At 44.5% G+C, this 26,879-nt stretch overlaps 1 protein-coding gene across 2 annotated transcripts in view; it reads right to left on the reverse strand.

Annotated features, from left to right (window-relative positions):
- LOC147620038 (C2 domain-containing protein At1g53590-like) overlaps window positions 1–26,879 on the reverse strand; it is a 77,705-nt gene that overhangs the window by 44,997 nt on the left and 5,829 nt on the right. Inside the window, exons 2-8 of one of the 2 annotated variants that reach the window (XM_086772176.1) lie at window positions 18,899–18,973; window positions 18,644–18,787; window positions 11,743–11,838; window positions 11,533–11,664; window positions 11,289–11,441; window positions 11,118–11,159; window positions 2,159–2,237 (exon numbers count right to left, since the gene is read on the reverse strand). In XM_086772176.1, coding sequence (XP_086628302.1) covers window positions 2,159–2,237; window positions 11,118–11,159; window positions 11,289–11,441; window positions 11,533–11,664; window positions 11,743–11,838; window positions 18,644–18,787; window positions 18,899–18,973 — 721 coding nt within the window. Of the gene's footprint in view, window positions 1–2,158; window positions 2,238–11,117; window positions 11,160–11,288; window positions 11,442–11,532; window positions 11,665–11,742; window positions 11,839–18,609; window positions 18,788–18,898; window positions 18,974–26,879 lie in introns of both variants that reach the window. The other variant, XM_086772177.1, reaches the window with a different exon arrangement.

Below are 26,879 nucleotides of genomic sequence, written 5' to 3' on the forward strand. Positions count from 1 at the left end.
TGAAGAGGTTCTAGTTTTCTCGAAGTTACATGCAAGCTATGACTATAGGAAGGACATATGGTTTGGTACAGCCCTACTGCTGTTTGGGAAAGGGTTCGTGAGATCCATGGTTGAGATGGAGAAGACCTTTTCAAGCGGGGAGGTGTCGTACAGATGTGCCTTCTCTATGGAATGCTTTGCTGTAATAGCGAGAGATCTTTTTTGGAAAGTCCTAGGTGAAAAGCTATAAAGGGATCCTAATGGTAGAGGAATCGACAAGTTGTACTTTGTACTCATTTTTTGATCAAGTAAAGATACACCGCAAGGGGTGCCACTGCGTTTTGGGGCCAATCAGTGTCCTTGTACTATTTGCAGGAGCATTCTAGCTCCCCCGTTTGTTTTCCTTTTCCAGGTTCTCATGGGTGATGAAGTGTTTTGTGTGCGAGTGTTTATTCCACCACCCGTCAAATTTCTAAAGGCCGGTTTCATACTTGGGCTGGCCACACTTATAGGTTTCCTTTTCACATTCAAACTTGATGCTTGTTCACACGTGTCCATCCCGTGCCCGTCTGCTTGTTGTCCAGAGGGAAAAACATAGGGTCGTAACACTAGCTCTGCACGACATAAGCACCAAGGAGTCCCCCACGATATTATAGCAGCCTGCCCAAGCAAGGAACCCGCCTGGGTGATGAAGTAAATGCTGCCAGTCAGCCAGGAACTCAACATAGCGCTCCGTCCACAAGGTCAAGCATTCAATTTGTAATATCCTTGTGCTCAGCATAATCCATTAATACTCAGAAATACCTTCTCACTATCATGCAAGCTGTGACAAGTGCAACTAGTCAAAAGATATATTCTCATTGGATGATTTATTCAGCTCCGGGGAACACCCCTAAGATCCACCTACATAGTCCTAGTGGATGGTTTGCATGAGCTCCTAAAAAATTACTATGCCACCCGCAAGAAGTACTCCAAAGAGACACCTGTCATTCAGGAGACTTTCAGGCTTCACACTCTGAGGAGACCCCAGTACCCCAGTTCTCGTCGCCCCACTATGCAGTAGTTATTGGGATCTGGTTAAGACTTTTATTAACAACCAAGGCTCTAGAGAAGCACAGCAAGAATGCAAACACCAAAGAACCATGGAGTTAAATCAATTGCAGTCTGAAGAGCAACAACACAAAGCCAAGGTTGCTCACTGTGCCCAGGAGGACCGCCCTAAGGCTAAAGTACCCCAGTTCTCATCACTTCCCAGAAAAATCCCACTATGCAGTAGTTATTGGGATCTGGTTAAGACTTTTATTAACAACCAAGGCTCTAGAGAAGCACAGCAAGAATGCAAACACCAAAGAACCATGGAGGTCAATCAATTGCAGTCTGAAGAGCCACAACACAAAGCCAAGGTTGCTCACTGTGCCCAGGAGGACCGCCCTAAGGCTAAAGCAGATCAAAGGCAAGCCCTTGTTGCAGCATTTTGAAGGTGCATTCTCAACGTCAGTATCCCCCGGCAACCTGGAAGAACTTATAAACTTTGCCCTAACACAATACAACAGGATCTTCACAAAACAAGACTCAAAGCAACAGATACGGAGAATTAAAAACTGCTGAGGCGAAAGGCTGTGTATGCTAGAGAAAAAGGGTGCTTGAAAGCCTAGATTCTAGATCCTACTAGACGAAAGGCTGTATGCTAGAGAACAAGGGTGCTTGAAAGCATAGATTCTAGATCCTACTAGAAGACTCCAGCCTTATCTTTGCCCCAAATCGGACCTCACCTCCCTAGAACAGAGTGTCTCGGGAAGACCTTCCAAATCCTAGTGCCGTTTGATCAATCATATCAGCCTGCATTTGCATGTAGCCTAATTTGGCATGATGCTAAACCTTCATAATCCATCTCTCATCATCACTTCCACTACACATGTAACAACAGCAATACATTAGAGGTAGGTAGGTAGAGATATAGGAAGTGGATGACGATATAAGCACACCTAATAAGAAAAGTATCACAAATAGTAAGTGATGCCGTTTTAGATGTTCTTTAAATAATTCGTTCACGAGGATGATTATAAAACTCCTTCAAATCGACACCCTTCTGTCAAAATTAGAGATCTTCATCAAACAATAAAACCAGTGTCTTGTTTTTTAATGGATTAGATCAACAAAAGTAGGTTTGAGAAGATACCCCGCATCGAAGAAACTGGAGTCTTCAAAGTTGTCATGCAGCTAACGAGCTTCTCCACATCTAGAACAAGCATATTTGGCTGCACATTCTCAAAGTCAGCCAATGTTTTGTACAACACAAACCATAAGTATGAACATGATTGAATAAATAGAATTTTAAAGCCCAAACAGAATAAAATTAAGCATAATAAGGATAAATGCCTGTAGTATGGAAATTAAAATGCCAACGATATGCATAATGTTACAAAATGGTGTTTGTTTAACAAACATAACAAAAGCAAAAGTGAAATCTTTGACCATCAGCCCCCCAGTAATGAAATATCATCCCTTAAAACAGTATCGTCCCTGCGCTTATCGCCATCCCTCCTATGCATCCCCCCCACCGCCCCTCCCCCCCCTCCGGAGCCCCCCCCCCCTTGCCCGCCTCCTTCACATCCTTGCTCCCTGCCCCCCCTACCCATACATCAGCCCTCCTCTCTCCTGCCGTCTGCCTCCTCCTCTGCGCCTTCCTCCTACCTGCAGCCTTCTCCTTCCCCGCTCTTTCTCCCACCACCTCCTGCCTCTTGTTCCTCCACTGATCCTTCACGCCCCCTTGGCGTGCACGCCCTGATGCTAGTCCCCCTTCCTCCCCCCTTTTTTGCCCTCATCTTTCTGCCCTCCCGCCCGTTCCCCCCCATCCCTCAGCACCTTGTTCCCATGCACTATCCTTGTTGGAAATAAGTGCACACTAGGTGTACTATTTCTCTAGTCTACATTTGTCTAGTCTCAGTTTTTGTCTTGAGTCTTGAGTGTGTGCCATGTGGCACCTCTACATTTATCCCATAAGCACTCTTGCTCAATGTCTTGTACTTGGCCCTATTTATTCAGGGGTCACATCAATGGAAATATCTCTCAGTTTTGCTTCATTCCTCTTGCACTCTTCTCCATGTTCTAGCTTAGTGTGATACCATGCTAGATTTCTAACATGGTATCAGAGCCATGCTCTAGCAGCTGCCCCCTCTAGATCTGGCCGCACCTCTACCTCTGCCCCGCCATTCTCTGACCATCTTCTCCTGCATCTGCCCCGCCATTTTCTGCTGGATCTGCCCGCTTCTCCCCTCAGCCTACCTCTCCAGCTGCTGCCCGTGCTGCCCCTATCCTCAGTCTGCTGCAGCCATAGCTGCGTTTTTTTCTGCCCGCCATACCAACCTGCCCCGTTTGCCTCTGCTCGGCCTGTTGATTCTGCTCCAGCTTGCAACTCCAGATCTGCGCCCGTCTTCTCCTTCTTGCTGCTGCGGGGGTTCATCATGGTGCTGCCGCCTCTCTACTTGAGCTTACCGGCCTGTTCATGGAGCCACGACGTCCAGCAAGCTCGCCTAAAGCTGCCGTTTCATCTGCCGCTCTACGAAGCCCCCATCATCTTCTCCTCCGGCCTCCACTCCAACTTCCACGTCTCCATCTTCGACTCCAGCGGCTTCTATGTCTCCATCTTCTACTCCAGCAACCTCTACAGCAGCAGCTCAAGGCACACTCCAACTAAGAAGTATTTTCAGTCTACTTTCTATCTCTTGAAAATTAAAAATCTCAGTTCTGAATTTTTTTTTATTATCTCCTCTCGAAAATATCAAACTACAAAGATCTCTCTAATTAGGGATTAGACACTGCCCTTGCCTAGAGCTACATTGTGGATAGAGAAAGAAGCCAGAAAGGGAGCCAAAGAAACATAGAGAGGGTTGGCAATGGTGAGACGAAAATGCAAAGGAGACAATGCATCATGGGAAGCTTCTTTAGTGCAAGCTATGGCTGCTAAGCAATATAGAGAGAGAATACATCATGAAAAGGTTCTTCTGTGCTCACCTCACATCCTCAGCAAGTGGTAAGACCTTCCCTTCTCCCTCATTTACTTCTCTATCTTGTACGGGATTAGACACCGCCAAATATGGTAAGACCTTCCCATCTCTCTCATATTTGTCTATGCTTTCATGCTATCTACCACCATTGATCACCAATGATGTAGATCATGGGGTAATGTCACGTCTACATGGACTTATCTTTGTCCCTATCCAAGGGGCACCCCTGCATTACCCACTCTAGTAGGAGGATTGCCCTTGAGGAGGGATTATCTATCAAGGTCCATCTCTCTGTCTATCTACAATCAGTCAGTCTCTCTGTCTATGTGTCTATCTTGTGTGATCTTACAGTCATATGTCTCTGACACTCTGTCTATCAGTCTATATGCCTCTCTTTTGTGGATTAGCTACCCACATTCTCTTGGCATTTTCTGTCTATGTCCCCATTTATCTTCTATCTGTGAGACTCTCTCATGTCTATCTGACAGTCTCTCTCTCTCTCTAGGACCACTCTACTGGCTGATTGTCTCTCTCTCTCTCTCTCTGTCTATGATCCACTCTTGTCCCTACCCTTGTGGACCCATATGAGGATATCACTTGAGGAGGGGTGTCTCAGGATCTTTGTCTGTCATGTCTTCTGTCTTGTCTCTCAGTCTATCGGTCTTTATGTCTGTCTTCTAGTCTTGTCTTTCTGTCTTCCTCCTAGTGTCCACTTAAGGAGGGTGTTGGAAATAAGTGCACACTAGGTGTACTATTTCTCTAGTCTACATTTGTCTAGTCTCAGTTTTTGTCTTGAGTCTTGAGTGTGTGCCATGTGGCACCTCTACATTTATCCCATAAGCACTCTTGCTCAATGTCTTGTACTTGGCCCTATTTATTCAGGGATCACATCAATGGAAATATCTCTCAGTTTTGCTTCATTCCTCTTGCACTCTTCTCCATGTTCTAGCTTAGTGTGATACCATGCTAGATTTCTAACAATCCTCTCCCACCCCTCCATTTTCAGGTTCCACTGCTAGGGTTTCGTCACTCTTGATTGTAGATCATCTATGAACTGATATTGATCATTGATGATTGATGTAATTTGTAATAAGGTCTGTCAGGACTTGAAACTTGAAAGTTACAACTCCATTTTGGAGTTCTCATTATATTATGTTTTGCACATCTATAATTTCAATGTATTTTGAAAAAAAAAATCAAAAGTGAAGATATGACATGGCGTTCCCTCATTCCCCCCATCCCCCGAAATAATCCCATTTCCAAGGATCAAAACGTTCCCCCGTTCCCGTTCCTTGGTAAGTATGGATCACCTACCCTTGGTCGGCCATCCGAACACAAAAGTTGGCTGGTCTTGTTACCTTGAGACCTACTACATGGAGTGTGAATTGTTCCAAAGCAGCAAAGCAAAGACAGGGGAACCCCTCTCCCTTCCCTCTTGCCAAGACCTCATCCAGAAATTCAACCTCGTCACCACAGAGGAGCCTTGTCCCATCTTGTTAGCCTCTTGGCCCAACCCTACTTGAGCAAGCCGCCGCCTTCTTCCAATCTTATAAGGATGTCTTTGCTTAGACACACAAGGACTTGGATGGTGTTCCAGCCGACATTGGTGTTCACACCGTACCACTCCACGAAGGAACTCAACCCGTTCGTGGGAGGGCCTACAAGCTCAACCCAAAGTGCCAGGACAGTCAAAGTGGGGCTGAAAAAGATGGAGGAAGTCCACATCATCTCCCTAGTGGAACACTCCGAATGGCTTTCCCCCATGGTCATCTCTTCCAAGAAGAAGACCAATAAAATCCATGTCTGTGTGGATTTCCCATCCCTCAACAAAGCAACCATTAAGCACGGATTTCCACTCCCATTCATGGATCGGGTTTTAGAGTGGACATGCCCTGTGCAACTTCATGGATAGATTTAGTGGGTACAACCAAGTCGCTCTCCATTGTTGAGATAAGTGATGCTAGAGTGTCAAGTCACCTAGCCAAAGAAATCCCATAAACTCAAAGAAAACCTTGTTGTACTTACCTCATATAAAAGGAGTCACTTTCAAACAATGAAATGAAGCAAGCTCTCAAGCCTCTTTATTAGTACAAGTCTTAATCTTGTAACGTTAAGTGTGCTTGAGTCTAAAGTTTAATTAGTTTAGTTTATTCATCATTATGATTGCACTTAGGTCTCATCCACCTTAGCTTAGATTAGCACTAATCACATTGTAATTAGGATAAGATTAATTCACCCTCACCATCACCATCACCATGGGAGCTTGGATCCTCAAGTTTTAACATGATAACATAGCGTGTCTCTTGCTCCCTATAGCTTAGCATTCACCTCCTTCAGCTCCGACTACACTAATCTCAACTCATTAACACTAATAGAGCTCATTAATCACTCTTATCACAAGCCTTATCTACAGTCCACCTTGTGGCTGAAATTTGCATGAGGTTGTTCTTCTCACATACTTCACCATTGAGAAAATCCTTTTGGGAGAAGGTTTCTCAACTATAGGCGCAACTTATCACCAGACGGTTTCGCTAAATTCGTCATTTACAGCCCAATTTTGCGTTAATCTCAATAGCTACTATAGAGCATGGCATTCCCGGCACACTACACATTGGATCAATTTCTCTTAGCCAAAGCTAGCATATACCCTAAGCAACACTCTCACAAATGGGCGTGAGTTCTGAAGCAGCAAACGCGGAGAACTAGGCGCATCAATAGTCGCCGGTTTTTGCCCTGATTGTGCCCGTTTCTAGGGATTTTGCACTGAACTCTTGGCTTGGGACACATCTCTTCATCAAAGGTTTTCATCCCCATCAAAGAACTCCATCAAAATCTGCTTTGGTGAGCTCAATTGTATCCTCCAATTTTTGTTTATGCTAATCACTAGTTTTATGCCTTAATCACTATCATCAATGGAGCATTAGTAAAAATCAGAGATTTCAAAGCTGAAAATTGAAAAACTTGGGTTGTTTTTGAGCTAGGGGAGTGGTTACTTGTCTTCAATGCATATTTTATTTCTCTCATCTCATCATTTGCATTGCCTATCTAGTCCTCTCTTGCATTAGACATAATCCCAATAAATTGCAAGAAAATTGTAAAAGGGATAGACATTGCCAGAGCACTAAAATCAAGGCTCAAGGTAAGACCTCCTCATCATCATGGAGCATGCAGAAATTATCTCAAGGTTCAATGGTGATGGTTTTTTTATATGACAAAGTAAGACCATGTACTTGCTTGTGCGTAAGGAGCTCTGGCATCTAATTAACGATGAACAAGTGGAGTTTGGGCCACTCAAAAATAACAAAACATTGGGCCTTATTGCTTAAAATCTCAATGATGATGTGATTAGTCACATTGCCAGCATCAAGGATGCCAAATTGGCATGGCAAGAGCTTAACAAGATTTTCAGCACCGACTCAAAGAGCTCCAAGATTAACCTCCTCATGCACTTCTCCAAGCTTAAGAAGAAGGACACAAAGAGCATGACACAACACATCAGCAAGTTCAAAGGTATCAAGCAACAACTAAGTGCCTTAAAGAAAGTTATTGAAGAAGATGAGTCTATTGATGTACTATTAACAAGTGTTGATAAAGAACCATATGAATCACTTATGGCTACACTTAAAAATATACCTAACACTAAGCTTCAAGACATAGAATCATCTTTGCTTGATCATGAATCAAAATTCAAGGACAAAGAAATATTCTTTTAGTAGGTTCCATCCGTCATCCCACCTCGCCAACCCTCCCCACTTCTCCACCTCCATCCAGGCCAACGGGATGTCGTCAAGATCTCCTCCTGACACTCCTACTACCATGGCGAGCATACCGCCATCCGTACAGTTACCTCTACCATCACAACTGGAGGACTACTTTGGGTTCTCCACACGAGGTGGCCTTCCGGCCTTCCGTGTACATCAAGAGGAGGACACAGAACACATCACGCTTCCTGATTCTCCATTTCCCTACAGCACTCCGTACATCGCTGTGGGTGATCTCCCTTGCTTGTGGTTCCCCGACCCTCCAAAGAAGCTTGCCTCATCTTCGTCGAGCTCATCGCATAGTTTGGGGTCTAAACAACCTCTCTGTTGATCCCTGCATCTACTCCACCTACTTCACCAACTACATCTTTGAACTCTCCCGTGATCGTCGTCGCTAGAGGGATTGCACTCGTCAAGCTGAGGACACCATTCAAGGCCTTCAGTCTCAAGTGTCCACTCTGGAGTACCACCTACAGAAATCCGAAAGAGAGCTCACTCACCTCTGTACCTCATCTTGCCACGACACACAGGACGTGACCAGGTGGCACAGCAGACCACGGAGCTCGTTTCTTTATGGGCCCAAGCAGCAGACCTGGATGCCCTTCGACAGTCCCTCCGCCCTCTCCGGTCAATTCTCTCTGGTCCTCCAAATTCTTCATTGTTGGCGAGGGGCTGGGGAAGCGGAGGCGGCTGGGGAGTGAGGCAGCGGAGGGTGGCAGGTCACAAGAAGCGGAGGCAAAGGGGGTGGGCTGCACGTGAAAGGGTGAGGGCAACAGGTGGGGGAGTAGGTGGAAGGGGCTGGTGAGACAAGGGGGGCACAAAGGCGGGATCTATGCAGTTATATATGCAGTTATATCAGGAGAAAGAAAGAAAGAAAGAAAGAAAGATATATTAAGCGTCACTAAGTGTCTGCTAAAGACCATGGCATATCTCATCATATTAAGAGTTACTAAGTGTCTACTAAACACCAAATGGACCTATGAGACCAAAGTGATACAAAAATGTCCATGGCATATCTCATCATGGAACAAAAAATAAAATAGAACAAGTCAGTTTTATCTCACTGGAGTGGTACAAATGTACATGGAATATAAGGAACATGAAGCATGAGAGAAGCATCAGCCCCAATAGATAGTATATCACTCTCCAATATATCAACCATGGGGCTAATGAGTATATGGAAAGAGTCAGGTTCACTGGACTGCCAACCTAAGCCTTTCCATGTGTAGAGAGAGAGAGAGAAGGAGAGGATTAGGTTGGCTGGACTGCCCTCCACCTCATCAACACCATCACCATCACTATCCTTGCCAGCATGGTACTCCGAGGTAGTCGACTGGTTTGATGCACACGGCCTCCAGATGGACCCTCTACCCCCTTTTCAGTATAGTCTGGACTCTCCATTCTTGGACATCTTACGACAAGAGATCAACTGAATCACCCGGAGCTCGATCTATTTCACGGGTCAGATGTCCCCGACTTAGACACAGATGCGGATCCAGGAGGTTCTTTGACGCCATGACATGCCTTCATGACAAAGGCCAGATATTATCTCAGCAAGCAGATCCGTATTCGCTGAGGAGGGTATCATTGTTAGTTGATCATGGCTAGTTTCTCCCGTACACAATCACATTCTAATTCATTTCTGTATACACTAGTGATAGTCGTTTTTCCTTTTCTCCGGTTACTTTTTCCATGGCTCAGTATATCCGTGGTATCATTGTATATCACTTATGGTCTCATAGACCCTTAGGGTCTTTTGTAGCCCTTAATATTACTTTCTTTCTTTCTCATATATCTACCTAGGAATTAGTAATTACTTTACCCATCCAATTTTCGCACTAAGACCAGCCGCTAGGAAGATAGAGACATAGGAGTACACCACCACATCCAATGGGAAAATGCTTAATTGCCAATCAACTAAGTTTTCTAGTGGTTTCCAAAAGTTTTTTAAATATTTATAATTTAGAAAAATATTACTCTCTTGAAACCTCATGGTTTCTAAGCTAACGAATGAGACCTTTCGAAACAAAACCTTGAAAAGCCTTCCCTTTTTCAGTTTCACAATCCAAAATGCCAAGCTTCTCCTCACTCGACAGATGATAGTATCCCTACTCTCAAGCCTTCATTGGGAGAGCCATGATATTTCTCCAATGATACAGCGCAAATATTGACAGAGGCTTTGGCATTCATACATAAGGAGCCAGATCTCTCGTTTCTTTTGGTTATTCTTACATGGTGGTCTTCCCACCAATAAGTGGAGATCGGGTGTCGGTGTAGCACCTACCTGCCCTAGGTGTGCGGCACATTCTGAGACTATACAACATTGTTTATGGGGATGCAGCACTGCACAGCAAATTTGGGGTTTTGTAGCCCAACTTATGGGCAAATTTAAGTGGCCGCGCCATGCATGTGACCTGGGGGCAGTTGCTTGGCTCTCCGGTGGTACAAACTCTGCTATTTTCATTCGTAGAGGTATTGCCCAGCATGGTTTTTTGCAGGATGTCCCTCACTCTGATTATACACCCCCTAGAGAAAGGAGTGACACCAGTTGGGAGATTATTGCCAGTATTATAGCATGGTAGATTTGGAGAGCTAGATGCACAGAGGCTATTGAGGGTGTCCAGATTTTTGGGTCTCAGTGCATTAGTACTATATGGGGTGATATCATCCATACTCTTATGGCTACTTGGGCTCGTATTCAGAAGTCCTCTCGTTCTCCACAGGCAAAGCGCGTTATATTTATGCGGGAGTGGGACCATGGCATTTTCTTTTCCTCTAGTCCACATGTCTCTCATGGCATCATGATGCTCCTCAGTGGTTGAAATCACCTTACATATTGGGGTGATTCTATTCTTTTAGCTGTGATTGTTGTATGCCTTTTTCATACTTAATAGAAGTCTCTTTCTTGAAAAAGAAAAAAGAAAAAAACAAAACCCTTGAAACGAAAAAACCACAAAAATTAATATTGTGACTATGATTAGGCTCCTAATGTAGAGAACAATGGTGACGGTTGTCGACGATGTCAGACTCCCATCAGTCAACAGCTAGAAATATTTCAGCCCAATGGAGATGACCAATCAACTGCTCGATAGGAAGTGGCCAATTAAATATGCAGAATCAACTGCTCAAAAGGAAATGACCAATCAACTGCTCGAAAGGAGGTGGCCAATCAAATGTGCAGAATCCCAGGCAGCACAAATTTATAATTTTAAGACTTTATTTTCCCAAATACATGCCTTTTAATTTCTTCACATGCCCGTAATAGAAGTCCAAAAGGCATTTTTTACCTCATCATACCTGATAGAAAAATGCCTACCGCTTCAACTCAAGAGTTTCTGACCATGTGTTAAAAAAAGGTATAGCAGAATACCTCAACCAAAGACTGCTCGAAAACATCTGCCACCATCCGTTCCTGAAAATTTTCACAGTGGACTGACGGCATTGGATATTTGCATCTGCCTTTAGTTTGTATAGTTTAAAAGGGTGTTCAGACTACTTAGCCAGATTTTGTAAATAATATATAAAAGAATCTTTCACCTACCATCCATCCAGCTACCAGAGGAAGTTCACTAACATTCACACCGTGTGAAGATACTGGCCGGGCTGTCATTTGCACATAAGGGGAATTCTCAAAGCAAAGGCGGACACGGCTCAAGAAAGGCCATTTGTTTAAGAATTTTACTCCGACACGAACCTGACAATGGGTGAATTTTTTCAAACCTAAGAGCTCGATATAAAAATCTGAAAAGTAATTCAAATGGCATATATTTACAACACACACGTACCTTCCCTTCAATTTGTAACCTGGAGATGTGTATGTTGGTCGAAATGCCTAACCCAAGCCGCCTCCTCATTTGCACCATCAAAACTGCATCCATATCATCTGCTGCTAAGAAGTCCAAACACAAATCCATAACCTGCATGATAGAGAAAAATGACTTATAAGATGCAGCAAAAGGCTCAAAACAATAAACATGAAGAGGGCAGATGATTACTAGATGATCATCATCTGAAGTCGGTTCAAGGGTGCGAACACCAATAAACATAGGTGGACTCCTTCCTAAATATAGATGCCGCAATGTAGCCTTTCTCTGTATATGGAATAACCCATTAGAGCACTTCTCTCCTTTTGAAGACGTTAATATAACATTTCATTTCTCTCTCTCTCTCTCTCTCTCTCTCTCTCTCTCTCCATAGGTTGTATGATGATGATGGTCCCACTTTGTATCATATGGCTTGGTTTTGACATTCCCAGCTCATAGCTCTCGTCTTTGTTTTCTTTTGTACCATGATGAGATATGCCATGGACATTATTGTATCACTTTTGCCTCATAGGCCCATTGGGTCTTTAGTAGACGCTTAATATATCGTTCTTTCTTTCTCTCTCTCTCTCTCTCTTAGCTTTCAGTTTTCAGTTTTAGTTTAGCGTTATTTTTCTTATTTCATCCATGACAAGATTTCATAGACACTATGTACACATCATTTTGGTCTCATGGACCCTTTTGAGTCTTTTGAAGACGTTAATATAACTTTCTTTCTTTCTTTCTCTCCTGAGAAAATTTGGATTTGAAAAGCAGGCCACCCCAAGCAAAGTCTCCTGAGTAATTGGTTTCAGTTGGAATGCAGAGTTGCAATTTCAGCCCTGATTTGAACCAAGCTTAAGCTCAAGCTCTCGCTCTGCAGCAGCAGCAGTTGTCTACGCTGCCCACCTGCGCTGCCTGCTCTGTGCGCCTCTGGCTGCTCTGTCTGCGCTGCCCACCTGCGCTGTACGCCTCTGGCTGCCCTGTCTGCACTGCCCACCTCCACGCCTCTGCTTGCTCTGTATGTAGGGGTTTCCCGGCCTTTTCCCACCCTTGCTCAGGCCCCCTTGCCCAGGCCCCCTTGTCTCAATCCCAAGAGGGAGAACACGATGGTGAAACAATCTTTCACACCCCCACGAAGGCACCAAATGCCTACCGCAGAAGACTGAGGGAAGGGATCATGTCCCCTGCTGGCTCACGAAGGCTTGCGAAGATGGCCCGACGAGACGAGGCACTCTATGAGGAGACATAGATGGACATAAGGACAAAGATGAGCACCATGCGACAGGAGCTTGAAAAGGAATGGACTGTGCAGATGCATGCCCAAAGGAAAGTGATATACGAAACGCTGAAGGAAGAGATATATGCCCAATTGAAGGGAGAAATGCAAGCCCAAGTACGGGTTGAGATGGAATTAGCCCAAGCCTTGATGCACACGGAAATGAAAAAAGAGATGTAGAAATGGAAGGATGACATGCTCCGGGAGATTGGCACAACAGTTGCATCGTACGAAGGCACTTTGAAGACATGTATGGCTGACCACGAAAAAGACATCACAGAAATGCAAAACACTTTGGAATCATGTAAGGCAAAAGTGGCTGCAGGTGAGAAGGAAATGCATTCATGGGCTGAAATTGCGAGTGCCACAAAGAAACAAATTGAGGAAATCAGCCCATGGATTGAAGTAGTAAAAAAGCAGAAGGATACACCAGTCAATAAAGTAGAGGTGATGAATGCTACATTAGAAGAGGAAGCCAAGAGACGGGCACGTGCCTTACATGTACGCGTAGTTGGGTGGGAAGATAAGGGAAATCCCCAAGAGGATGCAAAAGCTGTTTCAACAAAAATTGGAGCCATTGATGTACCCATTACTGGAGCATGGCGAGTAGGCAGAGATGAAACCAGGGCAAAGATATTGATCGTCAGATTTAGTGACTCGAAGAAGAAGAAGGCCTTCCTCTCCAAAAGGATGGCCCTTAAGGGGGAAAAGATTTAGTTGGATGAGGACCTTACACCGGCACAGATAGCACACCGGAAGGAACACATGCCGCGTGTGCTTGAGGGAAGGAAAGAGGGGAAATGAGCGGTATACAGAGATGGCCGAGTCATCGTTATGGAGAGGAGGCCCGCCTGACGGTGTGCTGCCTATGAGACCTTGCGATTCACAGTGTGGAATTGCAATGGAGCCCTTAGAACAGATGCAGGATACTTTGATGAGACTTTCAGACACAGTGATATATCATATTGCTATGTATACGGAGACCCATCAGTGCACAAACAAGAGGCTTCCTGACGTGCGGGGTTATAGATGGGAATCAGTGTTCTGCCCTCAACCACGCACAGTGGGAGGCACCAGAGGATCTGGAGGAGTGGCAATACTTTTCAGGGAGGAGCTTCGTGACAAAAACATGTGGTACATAGAGATGCAGATGCGAGGTACATGTGGGTCCGAATATGCAGAGGGGGGCTCCGCGAGCTATATGTGGCGGTATGCTACTTTCCCCCAACCCACTCCAGGTTTGCACCATCAAGAGAGCTGTATGATACTCAAGAGGCTATGTACCGGGAGATCACGGCAAAGGATGTAGGGTTGCAGAGATCAGCACAGGTTGAGGGGGAGATTACAGATTATGGCAAGCATTTTCCCACTCTCGGGAGTGCACACGGGTTGGTCACATACAATGGCCTATCGAGATGGCAAGGATCAGATGCTCTCACACACTGGAACTCTAGAGGGGGAGCGAGCACAGTGGACTACTTGATGGGATCTCCTTTTGATACCTGATGTGCGGGGTTTCACAATTTCCCATCGGCCCATTGGCATAGCAACCGATCATGCATACCTGAGTTTCACACTAGTAGGTAGATCCCCCAGAGATGGGCCAGCCACTCATCTACCTAGGTACCCGAGATATCAGTTTACACGTGAGACAGTTGGGATTTACCGAGATGCAGTATCTGATGGCTTGTTTGCTTTAGACCCGCATAGCCCTCTGGACGAGATTACGAGAGGATTGGCAGGTGCACTACATGCATCCGCCTCATATGCGTTTCCCTGCACTATGATCCATCCCCCCCCCCCCGGCCCGCGCCGCAGCACTGCCCCACAGAACAGTTGGTATGATGATGAGTGTCGTGAGACACGAGCACAGCTACAGCGTGAGATTACCATTGGGACTCACATCTTTTGGCGAAATTCTCATTATAAGAAGGCTTTGCGTCTCCTTAAGTATGAGTTCATATGCTTGCCGAAAATACATGGACAGCTTAACATTTTGAATATCCATTATCATGTTCTGGCATGCGAAACCACTCTGCTTCCGACTTTTCTAGCACACAAACAACCCTCGACGCTTATGATTGCAGCTCTTTGCTTTAATGTGAACATAGCTGCATTTGGCAAATGGCAGCTAACTCACTGGGAACTTTTATTTGGCAATGTGGAGGGTAAGATTTTTGGATGCCCTTATGTCTCTCTTCTCCTTGCAGACTAGAAGCTTGTTCTGCAATATATTTAGTCGTCGGGTAGACTTCCTGAGACTACCAATACCTTGAGACAAGAAAGTGTCATTTGGAGCCATGCATTCCTTGCTCCTTTGGCTCTCCGTTTCCCACGGCGAGCCTACTTTCTTTCCACAAAGGGCATTCAGGTTTGTCAAGATGTTGATGCTGAAGGAAATATTCTATCCTGTCCTTGAGCTCAAAGCCGTCGGCAACTGGGTATGCACTACAAACCTTTATGGTGCACGCTACAGGAACAGTTGTTGCCTTTTACTCCTCTTAAAGGATAGAGGATTGGATTTTCCATAGGACAAATCTCGGACCTTACCCTAGTTTCTCTCTCTCTCTCTCAGGTTTTAGCTACTTTGATCTACACGTTGATTATTCATGCGCCTTGGTTTGTCAATCGAGTTAATAAGATTTGGCTCCTCACTAAGACAGCTCGTTGGTGGAAACAAAACCTGAAGAAAATTTGGCATAGTAAATTGCCACTCAAATCTAGATTACTTTTATGGCGATGCTTGTTGGGAGTTCTCCCGGTTGGAGAATTTCTTGAAAAAAGAGACACAATTGCTACTAAGTGCCCTTCTTGTCGTTGTTGCATAAAGGAAACAGTGATGCATCTTCTTTGGTCTTGTCCAAAGACCAAAAGTTTCCTTCGGCAAATTTCACATTCTCTTAAACCTCAGATTCCCACGGTATTCCTTCTCTAAATTTTTTTGGCTTTTTGGCAAGAGGCCTTCTAGATTGGATTATGCACGACCCTTTCTAATCTAGACTAGATATTGGGCTTTGTGGACAATATAACATGCAAAAAATCAATTGGCTTTTCATTCCATAAGGATTGCACGCTATCACTACGTTCGTCAATGCTTACATCAGTCTTTGTTTGACGGCATCCATATGCATCAGATTGATGATGGCCAATTGACCTTTTTTCCCCTGTTTTTAACTTTGCATCATCCTAGACAATTTTCCTTGCCTTGAGGGCTTCCTTTTTTAATATAGTAAAGAAAACAATGCTTTTACCCCAAAAAAAAAAAAAAGTGTGCGCATAGTTTTCCTTGGGTGATTGCTTGGTTGGAGTACTACCTATTGGTGAAACTCTAGCCAAAAGAAGGATAGATTATGCTTCTTGTGTTAGATGCTCAAACCGCAATGAGATTGCATCTCATTTACTTTGGGCTTGTTTGGATACCAAAGATTTCTTGCTCAAATTATCTATTTCTTTGGCTGCCAGATTTCCAAGATGTTGTTTCTTTGTAACCATTTGGTCCTCCATGCTCTTTTCACATGAGAGAACTCATGCCCAGTCATATGGACAGGATTATGGACACATGGAAACAAGGTTCCTAAAGCTGGAATTGGAAAAAGCACTCGTCTGGGTCAAAAAGCACGAAAAAGCAAAAGTCAAACTTTGTTGACCAAAAATCTGAGGGCACCGTTGCAAAGAGCACATCGAACTGAGTCAAAAAGCTATAAGCCGCTTTTTCAAAAAGCAAGGCCCTAAAGTTGTAAAAGCATAAATCAAGAACTTTGACTATTATTAAAGCAAAAGCAAGGAGGCAAAGCAAAAGCTAGGGAATAAAGTAAAAGCGTGGCAAAAAGCAAGCATCCCCTCAAGTATTCAAAGACCATGCACCCTCTTGGTGGATCATAGATGAAATCTTGGAGGTTCATATACGAAGTACGTGGAGAAACTCCCTTGGGAAAAGCAAGAACACCATCAATCTTCTTGTGTGCTGCTCCTACAACCATACACCGCAGTCACCTTGGAAGGCTATCACCGGCACTCAGCCCAGCAATACCCATCTCAGCCGGCACTCAGCCCAACAACGCCTACTTCAGCCGGTGTTCCGTCGCCATCAGGTGTACTCAGCCACTGCCGCCACCTTCATCTGCCCAGTACGCCACCAGCACTCTTGTCTATTTATGCCGCCACAATTCTGTACGCCGCCAGCACTTCAGTCTACCTGCACAGCCCTTGTGTCACTCGAAGCCGACTCTGCTACCGCATCCCATCACCACCTCCACCCTCTCTGGCTGCGCTGCCCTTGCAGAACCTATGAACTTCCGTGCGCTGCCAGCCGACTGAGCACTGCCTGCAGCACCTGTGTGCAGCCTTTACATGTGTGCTACTGCCGCCGCCCAAGTACACCGCCTACAGTACTTTGCCCAGACACCTCTCTTGCACATTGCCGCCTCTGTACTGCAGCAGCACCGCCATCTGTACACAGTCTCTGCCCTGCTGCAGTTTCGCTTCTTGGTGTGCCACCTTCTATCTTAAAGCAGTACCGCCTCTCACTGCTGCATGTGAAGAACATTGTTTTACACTAGAAACACCGCCCAAATCTCTACTAAGTTGTCACCTTCAAAACTCCATTGAAGTGTTATCTTCTCCTCAGTGTGGGAGTATCTTGGGAATACCTTGAACGGATTGGATTGAGAACAAAGAGCTTTCGTGGATACTTGGGAACATCAGTTGGACTCATTGGATTTTGGTACTAGCCCAGTGTAAGTCTCTTGTGGGTCATCCTCGTGGTGAGCTCGGCATCAATTATCTTGTGCCTCGACATCGACATCGGCCCAATCTCGACATTGACACCTTTGTTTGATATTGTATTCATTTGTTGTATTGATCTTGGCTTGGAAAAGCCCGTGGATTGTTCCTAAAATAAATTCCTGAAGAGGGGGCAGGGCATGTTCCCCACTCAGCATGGTGTACCGTGTGAATCCCCTATTCCCATCTTTCTCTCCCCCCTCTCTCTCTCTATCTTTATCTCTCGTACACATGGTTGCATCTGTCACTACACGCTCCGTTGGGCTTACATTCTCCGTTGGGCTTACATTCTCCAAGCATTTCTGGATCTTTGAAAGATATCACCAAAGACTAGCTGATTATGCCTGATTATGCAAGTTTTCTTGCTTGGGCATGCTTTTGGGCACTTTGGACACTCTCGATTAGCCGCAATCATCTGATTGTCACTTTACGCAGATTGACAAGTACTCATACTTCCGCTAGTCTTTGTCGCAATCTTTATTTGATTCCCATAGAGTAAAAGAGCTAGACCAACTGCAGTTAGACTTGTTTGCTCAACGTTTCTGATCTTCAAGAAGTTTGCCTCGCTTTAGACAGCTGCTTTCTTTGTACAGTGAAGTAATGGAGCATAGCTTTTTACCCAAAAAAAAAATGTGTGTACGCACATATATACATGTATGTATGTACGTACATACGTATATAGATGTATAGATAGATAGATATTTGTGTATAAGAATTCAGCCATGAACAAGGACAGAAAAGTAGAAAAGAATACAAGGTTCCAAGTTATGCAGGGAGTGAAGAAGAAAATCCCACTAGCCTCACTAAGGTGGTGAAAGAAGTCATGACCACTCGCTTCTCCATGCCCAACATTGTCATGTAAAGAAGAAGGATGAGGAAAGTAGAGTACAGTTTGCACTATGCTTGATGAACAAAACACTTTATCATTCTAGGGACACTTTATCATTCTAGGGTCAATCAAGCCTGGCCATATGCAAATAGAGGTGAGAAAAAAGTTAAACCTGAAGGAGAGAGAAATAGTCTTTGAAATCTTACAACTGTCCATGGTTTGTATTTGTCAAGAAACCAAGGAATCATGGGTGTCAGAAGCTCTTGTGACACAAACTTCTCAAGAAAATGTGGCCAAATTTTCTCAATAGCTTGATTAAGCCATTGTACTGACTCAAAATCAGAGAGTGGCTGCAGATAAAACAGAGCATGAAAATTTATTACTTGTACTGCAGGCAAACCAGAATGCAATGAAAAAACAAGGTTTAAGGTATCATAGAAATTAAGTATCTGTGTCCATACCCGTCCTTGATATGCAGACCTCCTCTCCTCACTGCGTATTTGTCTTTTTATTCTCTTGATATAATTTCTGTCCGCCTGCAGCAATTTTAAGCAAATGCACTGAGTGGAGTAATAAGTGTTTATAAGGAGGAGGATACTCGTGCAAGCTTACTCTAAAATTGACATCAAGTAAGAGTCGCTTCAAATGCGTCCACAAACATCAAATCCCTATATTGTGTATAAGTGAAATGCAATGCGAAAATTCAACTTAGTACCAAAATTATTGAATAATGCATGCCTATATATTTTGCATCTCTATCTCACACTATGGCATGAGGGACCACAAACTAGGTAAGAATATTGAATAAACAAAAGAGAAATGTCTTTCGGCAATCGCATTTGACCGACACATCCACAATGATCAAACATTGTGTATTCCTCTTCCTCGTACCAAGAGGAAAGTTTGTCACAAAATCCATCGATATGTCATGAAAGGGTTCCTCAAGAATGGGCAAGAACTACAAGAGTCCCACCTTCTTCCCGTGAGACACTTCCACCTTTTGACAAACGGGACAATGCTTTACATATGTAAAAACATAACACCTCATATGTGGCTAGTAGAATGCCGCTATAGCTTCTCCAAGGTCAATTCATATCTCGATGACCACCAAAACTGGCATCATGTTAATTGAATATGTTTCAGCTACACGCTCCCCGTACTACCGCCCCCCCCCTTTCTCTGTTCTGCTGCGCACATCCTTCTGTCCCTCATTTTCTTCCCCCTTTCCTTCCCAGCCCCTTCCTTGCCCGCCATTTCACACTCTTGTTGGACTGTGTTCATCTCCAACATTTATCCGATTTATAGCACCATTTATGTAGCATATTTATCTAATGTATTTTACTTAGTCGTCGGTTTTTTTTCCCACATTTTTAGATACTCTCCCCGACATAGGTATTTTTCACTAGTCATGGGTTTCTTCTACTGGTCGACTTGGCTATTTGTGATGTATATAAGAACAGGCTTTTTGCCATTTAATTCATTCATCATTTTGCTCAAGTGTTGGATCATTATTGGCTGCTCCAAGTCTCTCCTCTGCTTCCACTTGCTGCCTTCAACCATCCTCTCATGGTATCAGAGTGCTATGGTTCTCAAGACCTTACTTCTACACTCTACATGAAGACCAATACTCAACGTTTTCTTTTTTTTCCCCAACCTAGGCAGTTTTTTTAAACACAAATTCTTTGTTTCCCTAATTCCTGGGGAATCCTTGTACGAAGGGTAAAATTCGGTCGATTCTCTCGAGGAAGTCGCTAAAGCAACCTCCGCACCTCAACGCCGTTACCGTGGATTTCGCCACAAAGCAGGATAGGAAAGCATGAAGCCCCAGGCCGCAAAGATGGCTTGTTCAACGCTCGTCGGTCCCTGCAAACGACCCGCTCTACCCCAGACTAGTAGTAGCACTATACTACGGACTAGTGGTAGCACTATACCAAAGACTAGTGGTAGCACCGTACACTTGCTCCATTAGCTCTTCTTCCATTACTTCATCACGCATTGGGTCTGTAACGGGAGGCGGACGCGTGTATTGGAATCGTATAAATGTGAACAAGATTTTGAGCACTTAACACTTGAGCATTACAACCACAAAGCTGAAAATGACAGTACACCACATAAAGGGGCCGATGATAGGCTGACCCCCCCCCCCCCCTTTAGGTTATATTACCAAAAGAGTCTGCAAAGTACAAGATTACGGGTGCCTGGGGATTCACCACCAGCCTGCACCTGATTCTTCCAAATACATTATGAATGAAAACATTTCAAACAAGAGAATCTGTAGGTACATCCGCCCTACACAGGTACATCCGCCCTGCACAAGCCTCTTCACAGGTACATCCGCCCTGCACAAGAGTATCACAATCCTCACAGGTACTCCGCCCTGCACAAGATGTAAATGGATCTTTAGGCCCTGTTTCCACGCGAGAAATTGATCCAGAAACCTATGTTCTCCGCGAGCAAGTGTCCCCAATGCTTGCCCTAAGTACCTGCTATACCAGGAATCCTTGAGACACATCCATGCTCACATATTCCATTGCTGTCCGGCCTGTTTTGTGCAATAACCAGACCAAAACAGCAACTTTCTGTCACGAGAAATCCACTTGAAAAGGGTCCTACAGCCCTGTGGAGGTCCCTAGAGCTGTCCTGTACTGTCCAAGTTGACTTTGGACACCTGTAACCAGCCCAAAACTCGCAATAACCAGAAATTGCAGGTCTGAATTTACCAACCAGTCCTTCAGAAGAGTGTGGGGATCGTTGTCCAAGCTTGTGTGAGTCCGGGAAGCAAGCAACTAGCCCTGTAGCAACTCCCAAAGCTCCAACCAACTCTCCAATATGTTGAATAATGAGTAAAACAGCCCAAAAGGGTCTCTTGAGGGAGGCGCCTTTTTCAGGTGCCACCTCAGGGGCCTGGTGGGTACACATGCTGGCTGACATGTGTCCCCATAAGGTGTCCAGGTAGGTGTCCAGCCCATAGTGCTCCATTTGTCCTATTTCTATAAGTTTAAGTCCAACCAAATGGGAAATGGCCATAAGCTGTCCGGACTTCATTAATTTTGGTCCAACCAAATGCAAACGCATTATAAGTTGTCCGGCCACTTATTAATGAGTGTGGACCTGCAAACCAATAAGCCTTAGTAGTAAATGAAGTAAGTTGTAAATTGAGTGTGGACGCACTACCTGCAAAACCCATAAGCCCACAGTTTTAGGCCCAAACAGGAGTGTACACACGTGTCCACAAGGTGCCCAGGCGTCCCCGGTCCCTCGGACTTCACAAGCCAAAATAACAAGCATTGTCCAGGCAGCAAGACAATGTCACACAAAGTAAAATAAAGTTATGGCATGCATCATTTCTGCATTGTGCACATGTAAACTTGGAGAACCACCTATCATCATTCTTGTACTTGAAAATATTCCGCCTGCCATCATAACACACCATGTGTGCATGGCCGGAATCCACACGGGCACCGCCCGAAAGTCCACAAATGTCCTGCCATGTCATTGGACTCGTATGCATCCACTCATATGATCCATACACATGCCCAGGTATAATACATACATGCATCCGCATGTTTCTAGGCCTGACACGTATCCGCATGTCCCTAGAATATAGGGGTTTGTGACATTCCCCCCGGCTTCTAATCAGTTGACCGCAACTGAAAAGCCTCCAGATAGGCCTTCAAAAGATCTGGGTAATCCTCGAAGTAGGCCTCATCCATCCATTTCGCATCCAAAGCTGAATAATTCTTAAACTTCACAAGGTACCTACAAACAAGTTTGCCTCCCGCAAGCTTTCGTTCCTTGTGAAAAACAATCTGTTCAGGTTGAAGAATCTCTTCCAACTCATCCACCTCGGGTGGGTCTTCCAAAACCGGCTCAAACGGTGTCGGTCCCACATAAGGCCTCAATAGGCTCACATGAAAAGCATTATGCATGTTCCAATGATCTGGGAGTACAAGCCGAAATGCAACATCGTTGATCTTCTCCAAGATCTGAAAAGGTCCATAGTACCTGTTGGAAAGTTTAGGGTACTTTCCCTCTTTCCCTGGCCTCTTCCGAAGGCGTGCCTTTTCAAATTTCAGCAAGACTCAATCACCTTGTTCGAATTGTACATCCCTTCTATGCTTATCAGCTGCCTTTTTATTCTTGGTTTGAGACCTCTCTATGGCTGTCCGTACCTGTGCAAATGCAGTATCCAAGTCTCTGACATACTCATCTGCTGCAAAAATCTCATCCTTTGTACGAAGTATGGGTGGTAGTACCACCTTGCCATAGATAATCTCAAAGAGCGCCTTGCCCGTAGAAGTATGTACCGTATTGTTGTAGGCAAACTCCACAAGTGGTAAATACTTCTCCCAATCCGATTTGCGGTCGGATACATAAGATTTCAGCAAGTCGAGGACGGCTGAATTTGCTATTTCACTTTGCCCATCTGTCTGTGGATAGTAAGCTGATGAGAAGTTCAGCTTTGTACCCATATTGTCAAACAATGCGCGCCAAAATAAGCTTGTGGTTCTAGGATCTCTATCCCCCACAATAGATTTAGGCATGCCATGGTGTTTGAATATCTGTGCCAAAAACATCCTAGCCATATGATCTGGCTTTATTGTCTTGCGCACGGGAATGAAATGTGCCTGCTTGCTAAACCTGTCAATGATGGTCCAAATAGCATCATTTCCCTGTGGCGTCCTTGGCAAATCCATAATGAAATCCATAGCAATGCTTTCCCATGGTTCATTTGGTATAGGCAAAGGCTGAAGCAATCCAGGTGCTTTATGTCAGTCAAACTTGACCTTTTAACATACCATACATTCACGTACATATGCTTCAATATCCTTGCGAATATCTGGCCAAAAGAAATACCTCTCCAAAGCTTGTGCTGTGGCCAAAATGCCTCTATGCCTTGCATATGGAGAAGCATGGCACTCATCCATAACCTTATGGCGAAGGTTCTTTACCACACACATACGATTTTGCATCATGAGATATCCATCTCTTATGACATAAGATGAGACAGCAATACCCTCTTGCAAATCAGCCCATACATGTGCAAAATCCTCATCCAGATGATAAGTATTACGCATATCCGATGAGTCCTCATGGTATGCAACTGTAATAGCATGAACCTGTGGTCGTCTAGATAAGACATCTGCCATTGAGAGGAAATTTGCCCATCTCATGCTTCTCTGAGAGCTTACTTTGAGTCAAAAAGTATCTCAAACTTTGATGATCAGTTTTGACCATAAAATCAGCCCCTAAAAGACAGTGTTTCCAAATAGTAAGGGCATGAATTACAGCCAACAACTCCTTCTCATAAACCTGTAAGTGAAGCTCTGCATGTTGCAAGCGTCTGCTCTCATAGGCAATGGCATGTCCTTCTTGGTTCAAAACAGCCCCTATGCAGTCCCCACATGCATCACATTCCACCACAAAAGGTTTTTGCAAATCCGGAATAATGAGTACCGGTCCCGAGATGATTGCACTCTTCAACTTTTGAAAGGCATCTCTCTCTTCTTGTGTCCATTTAAAGATTGCTTTCTTCTTCGTTAACTCATGTAACGGAGCGGCAATGAAAGCAAAATGCTTGACGAACCTCCTGTAGTAAACACATAAACCAAGGAACCTCCTGACTTCATGGACTGATTTCAGCTCTGGCCATTCTTGCATGGCTTGTATCTTTGCGGGATCCATGCGCACACCATCCTTTGATACAATGTGACCAAGATAGTGAATCTTTGGGAGGAAGAATTCACTCTTTTTTGCATTTATGTAGAGCTGATTTTCCTTAAGCTCTTTAAACACAATAGCCAGGTGCTCACGATGTTGGGCTTCATTCTTTGAGAATACAATAATGTCATCAAAGAATATACCCGTGAACTTTCTATGCTTTCTGAACACCCTGTCCATCATCCTGTTGAAGGTAGCGGGTGCATTTGTAAGGCCAAAAGGCACCACCAAAAACTAAAAGACCAAAGGTTATCCTAAATGCAGTCTTGTGTACATCTTGAGGTGCCTCTCACTTGATGATACCCACTCTTGAGGTCTATTCGGCTGAAACATGCCGAACCTTGATATTCGGCTGAAACATGCCGAACCTTCAAGCTTGTCCAAGATGTCATCAATGCGCGGAATCGGAAACCGATTCTTGATGGTTATCTTATTGAGGGCACGGTAATCAACACACATCCTGTAAGTACCATCCTTCTTTTGAACAAGAAGTACCGGCGAGCAATATGGCGAGGAACTAGGCCGAATCAAATCCTTTTCCAAAAGTTCATTCACCTGTGCCATAATCTCTTCTTGTTGACTAGCACTCACCCTGTATGGTGGCCTATTAGGTGGAGAGCTACCGGGAATTAGATCTATGCAATGATCTTCCGGCCTCTCGGGTGGCAACCTTGCTGGCAAAGCATTCGCAAAACAATCTTTGAACTCATTCAAAAAGTTAAGCTTGTCTTGATCTAATGTACTAACATCAACACTAGAATGTTCAATGGTAACCTGTTTGCCCTCAAAGGCAGCATCTGCATTCATTTGCATTCCCATGTCTTCCACATTGAGACCTATAGCGGCAACCATCTGTACGGGTATAAAGTTATCTGTGGAAGCATCATCAAAAAGAAACAAAGCGGGCTGATCCTTCAATTTGCCCCAAGCCTTGCATATGACTCTACTCTTGGGCTCATGCCCTATATTACCCTGCACATCGGGTACAACATTCACAAGAGGCTTTTCCACATTAGGCTCAGCATTCTTAGGATTCTGTGGGCATTTAGGATATATATGATCTTTACTGCCACACTTAAAGCATTTTCCAGTCTTCCTGTACTCTTCCAATTGCGGTTTTGAGAGCCCAAAATTGTGGCGTTTACCCCCCGGCTTCTTTTTGGAGTCATCCTTTGCATCTTGGCCATCTTTGGGAGCATTCTTAGGTGGCTGTCCACCCTTTTTCCTGGTCATAACCAGCCCTGAATTTGCTCTTGTTTTGACCTGCAAATGGCTTATTTGTGGGTGCTTTCATGTGCAAGTTCTCCACAAGCATGGCTGAGTGTATAAGCTCTTGTATGGTCTTATTTGGGTACACTCCCAAGCTTTGTTGGATGATGTGATGGAGCCCCGATTCAAACTTTCTCTTCTTCTCGTCCTCTTCAATCTTCATGAAGGGAGTAACCTTGAGAAGGACTTTCCAAAACTTTGCTATGTATGAAGCAACGGACTCTCCCTCATCTTGGGACAGCCAATCCCACTCCTTGCGTACATCCTTTGCAAAGTTTGGTGGTAAGAATTGATCATAAAACTGAATTTTGAAAGAAGACCAAGTTGGGGCAGCACTTCCATCAAGTATTTTTGCAAGCCACCAATCACTTGCCGTATCCTTGAGATGCATTCCCACATGCCTGAGCATAGACTTTTCCGAAAAGTCTTCATTGCAAAAAGCTATCTCAAACTGTCTAATGAAAGCAAGTGCTTTGGTAGAGTCCATCCGTCCGTGAAAGTTTTCAAACTTTACATCCTTGTCACCGGACTTGAACTCTCGAGGCTTCTTCCTTCTATGTGCATCCCTATGTACATCCTGTTCATCTCCATGGTGATGATGCCGCGATGAAGATTCACGATCCCTCTTCGTTCTCTCTTGAGCCACACTCTCCGAATGAGTGGAAAGCTCAACACGAGAACGGATATGTCTTCTTGGAGCAAAGCAGGAATGAGTAGAGGATCCCTCATCCTTACTCTTCTCTTGACCTGCATCAAGCCTAGCACCAGGGACTCTTGTCCTTTCAGCATTTGGCACTTGCTGTGCTCTTCCTGCTTGTTGTGCATCATGTGCACCACCACGGGCAGCCATGAGGGGTGGCTTCTTGAAAGCCAATCTACCATCTGCTTCGGTGTATACATCACCCTTAACCATTAGGTATGCAAGTGCAAGCTCTCGGGGTTTCTCAACATCCATTTACTTTGCAATTGCTTCAAAAGTGACTTCATGGACCGAAGCCTTTGCCTTCGCAGCCAACACCCTTTGTACATCCGGGTCATTTTTCAATGACCTGAGCTCTTCAGTTTCAGCCCTATAGCGTCGCACTTGACGCCTCAAAGATTCCAAATCAGAATGCATAGTGTCATGAGTACCTGCATCTCCATAGACATCATTGCCTGCAGCATCTCTTGCATCCCTTGTACCATGAAATTCACGGTCCTGTGTGTTCTCCACACTGTCAGAAATGTGGCTGTCCATGACACTCAAATCAGGTCACAAGTTATAATTCCAAGCCTCGGACCGTTTTCCAATGAGGGGAAAAACTGAGCTCTGATACCAATGTAACAGGAGGCGGACGCGTGTATTGGAATCGTATAAATGTGAACAAGATTTTGAGCACTTAACACTTGAGCATTACAACCACAAAGCTGAAAATGACAATACACCACATAAAGGGGCCGATGATAGGCTGA

Source organism: Cibotium barometz, chromosome 32, assembly GCF_041138505.1.
Source record: "Cibotium barometz isolate CiBa-2024 chromosome 32, ASM4113850v1, whole genome shotgun sequence".
In the NCBI taxonomy this organism is placed as follows: Eukaryota; Viridiplantae; Streptophyta; class Polypodiopsida; order Cyatheales; family Cibotiaceae; genus Cibotium; species Cibotium barometz.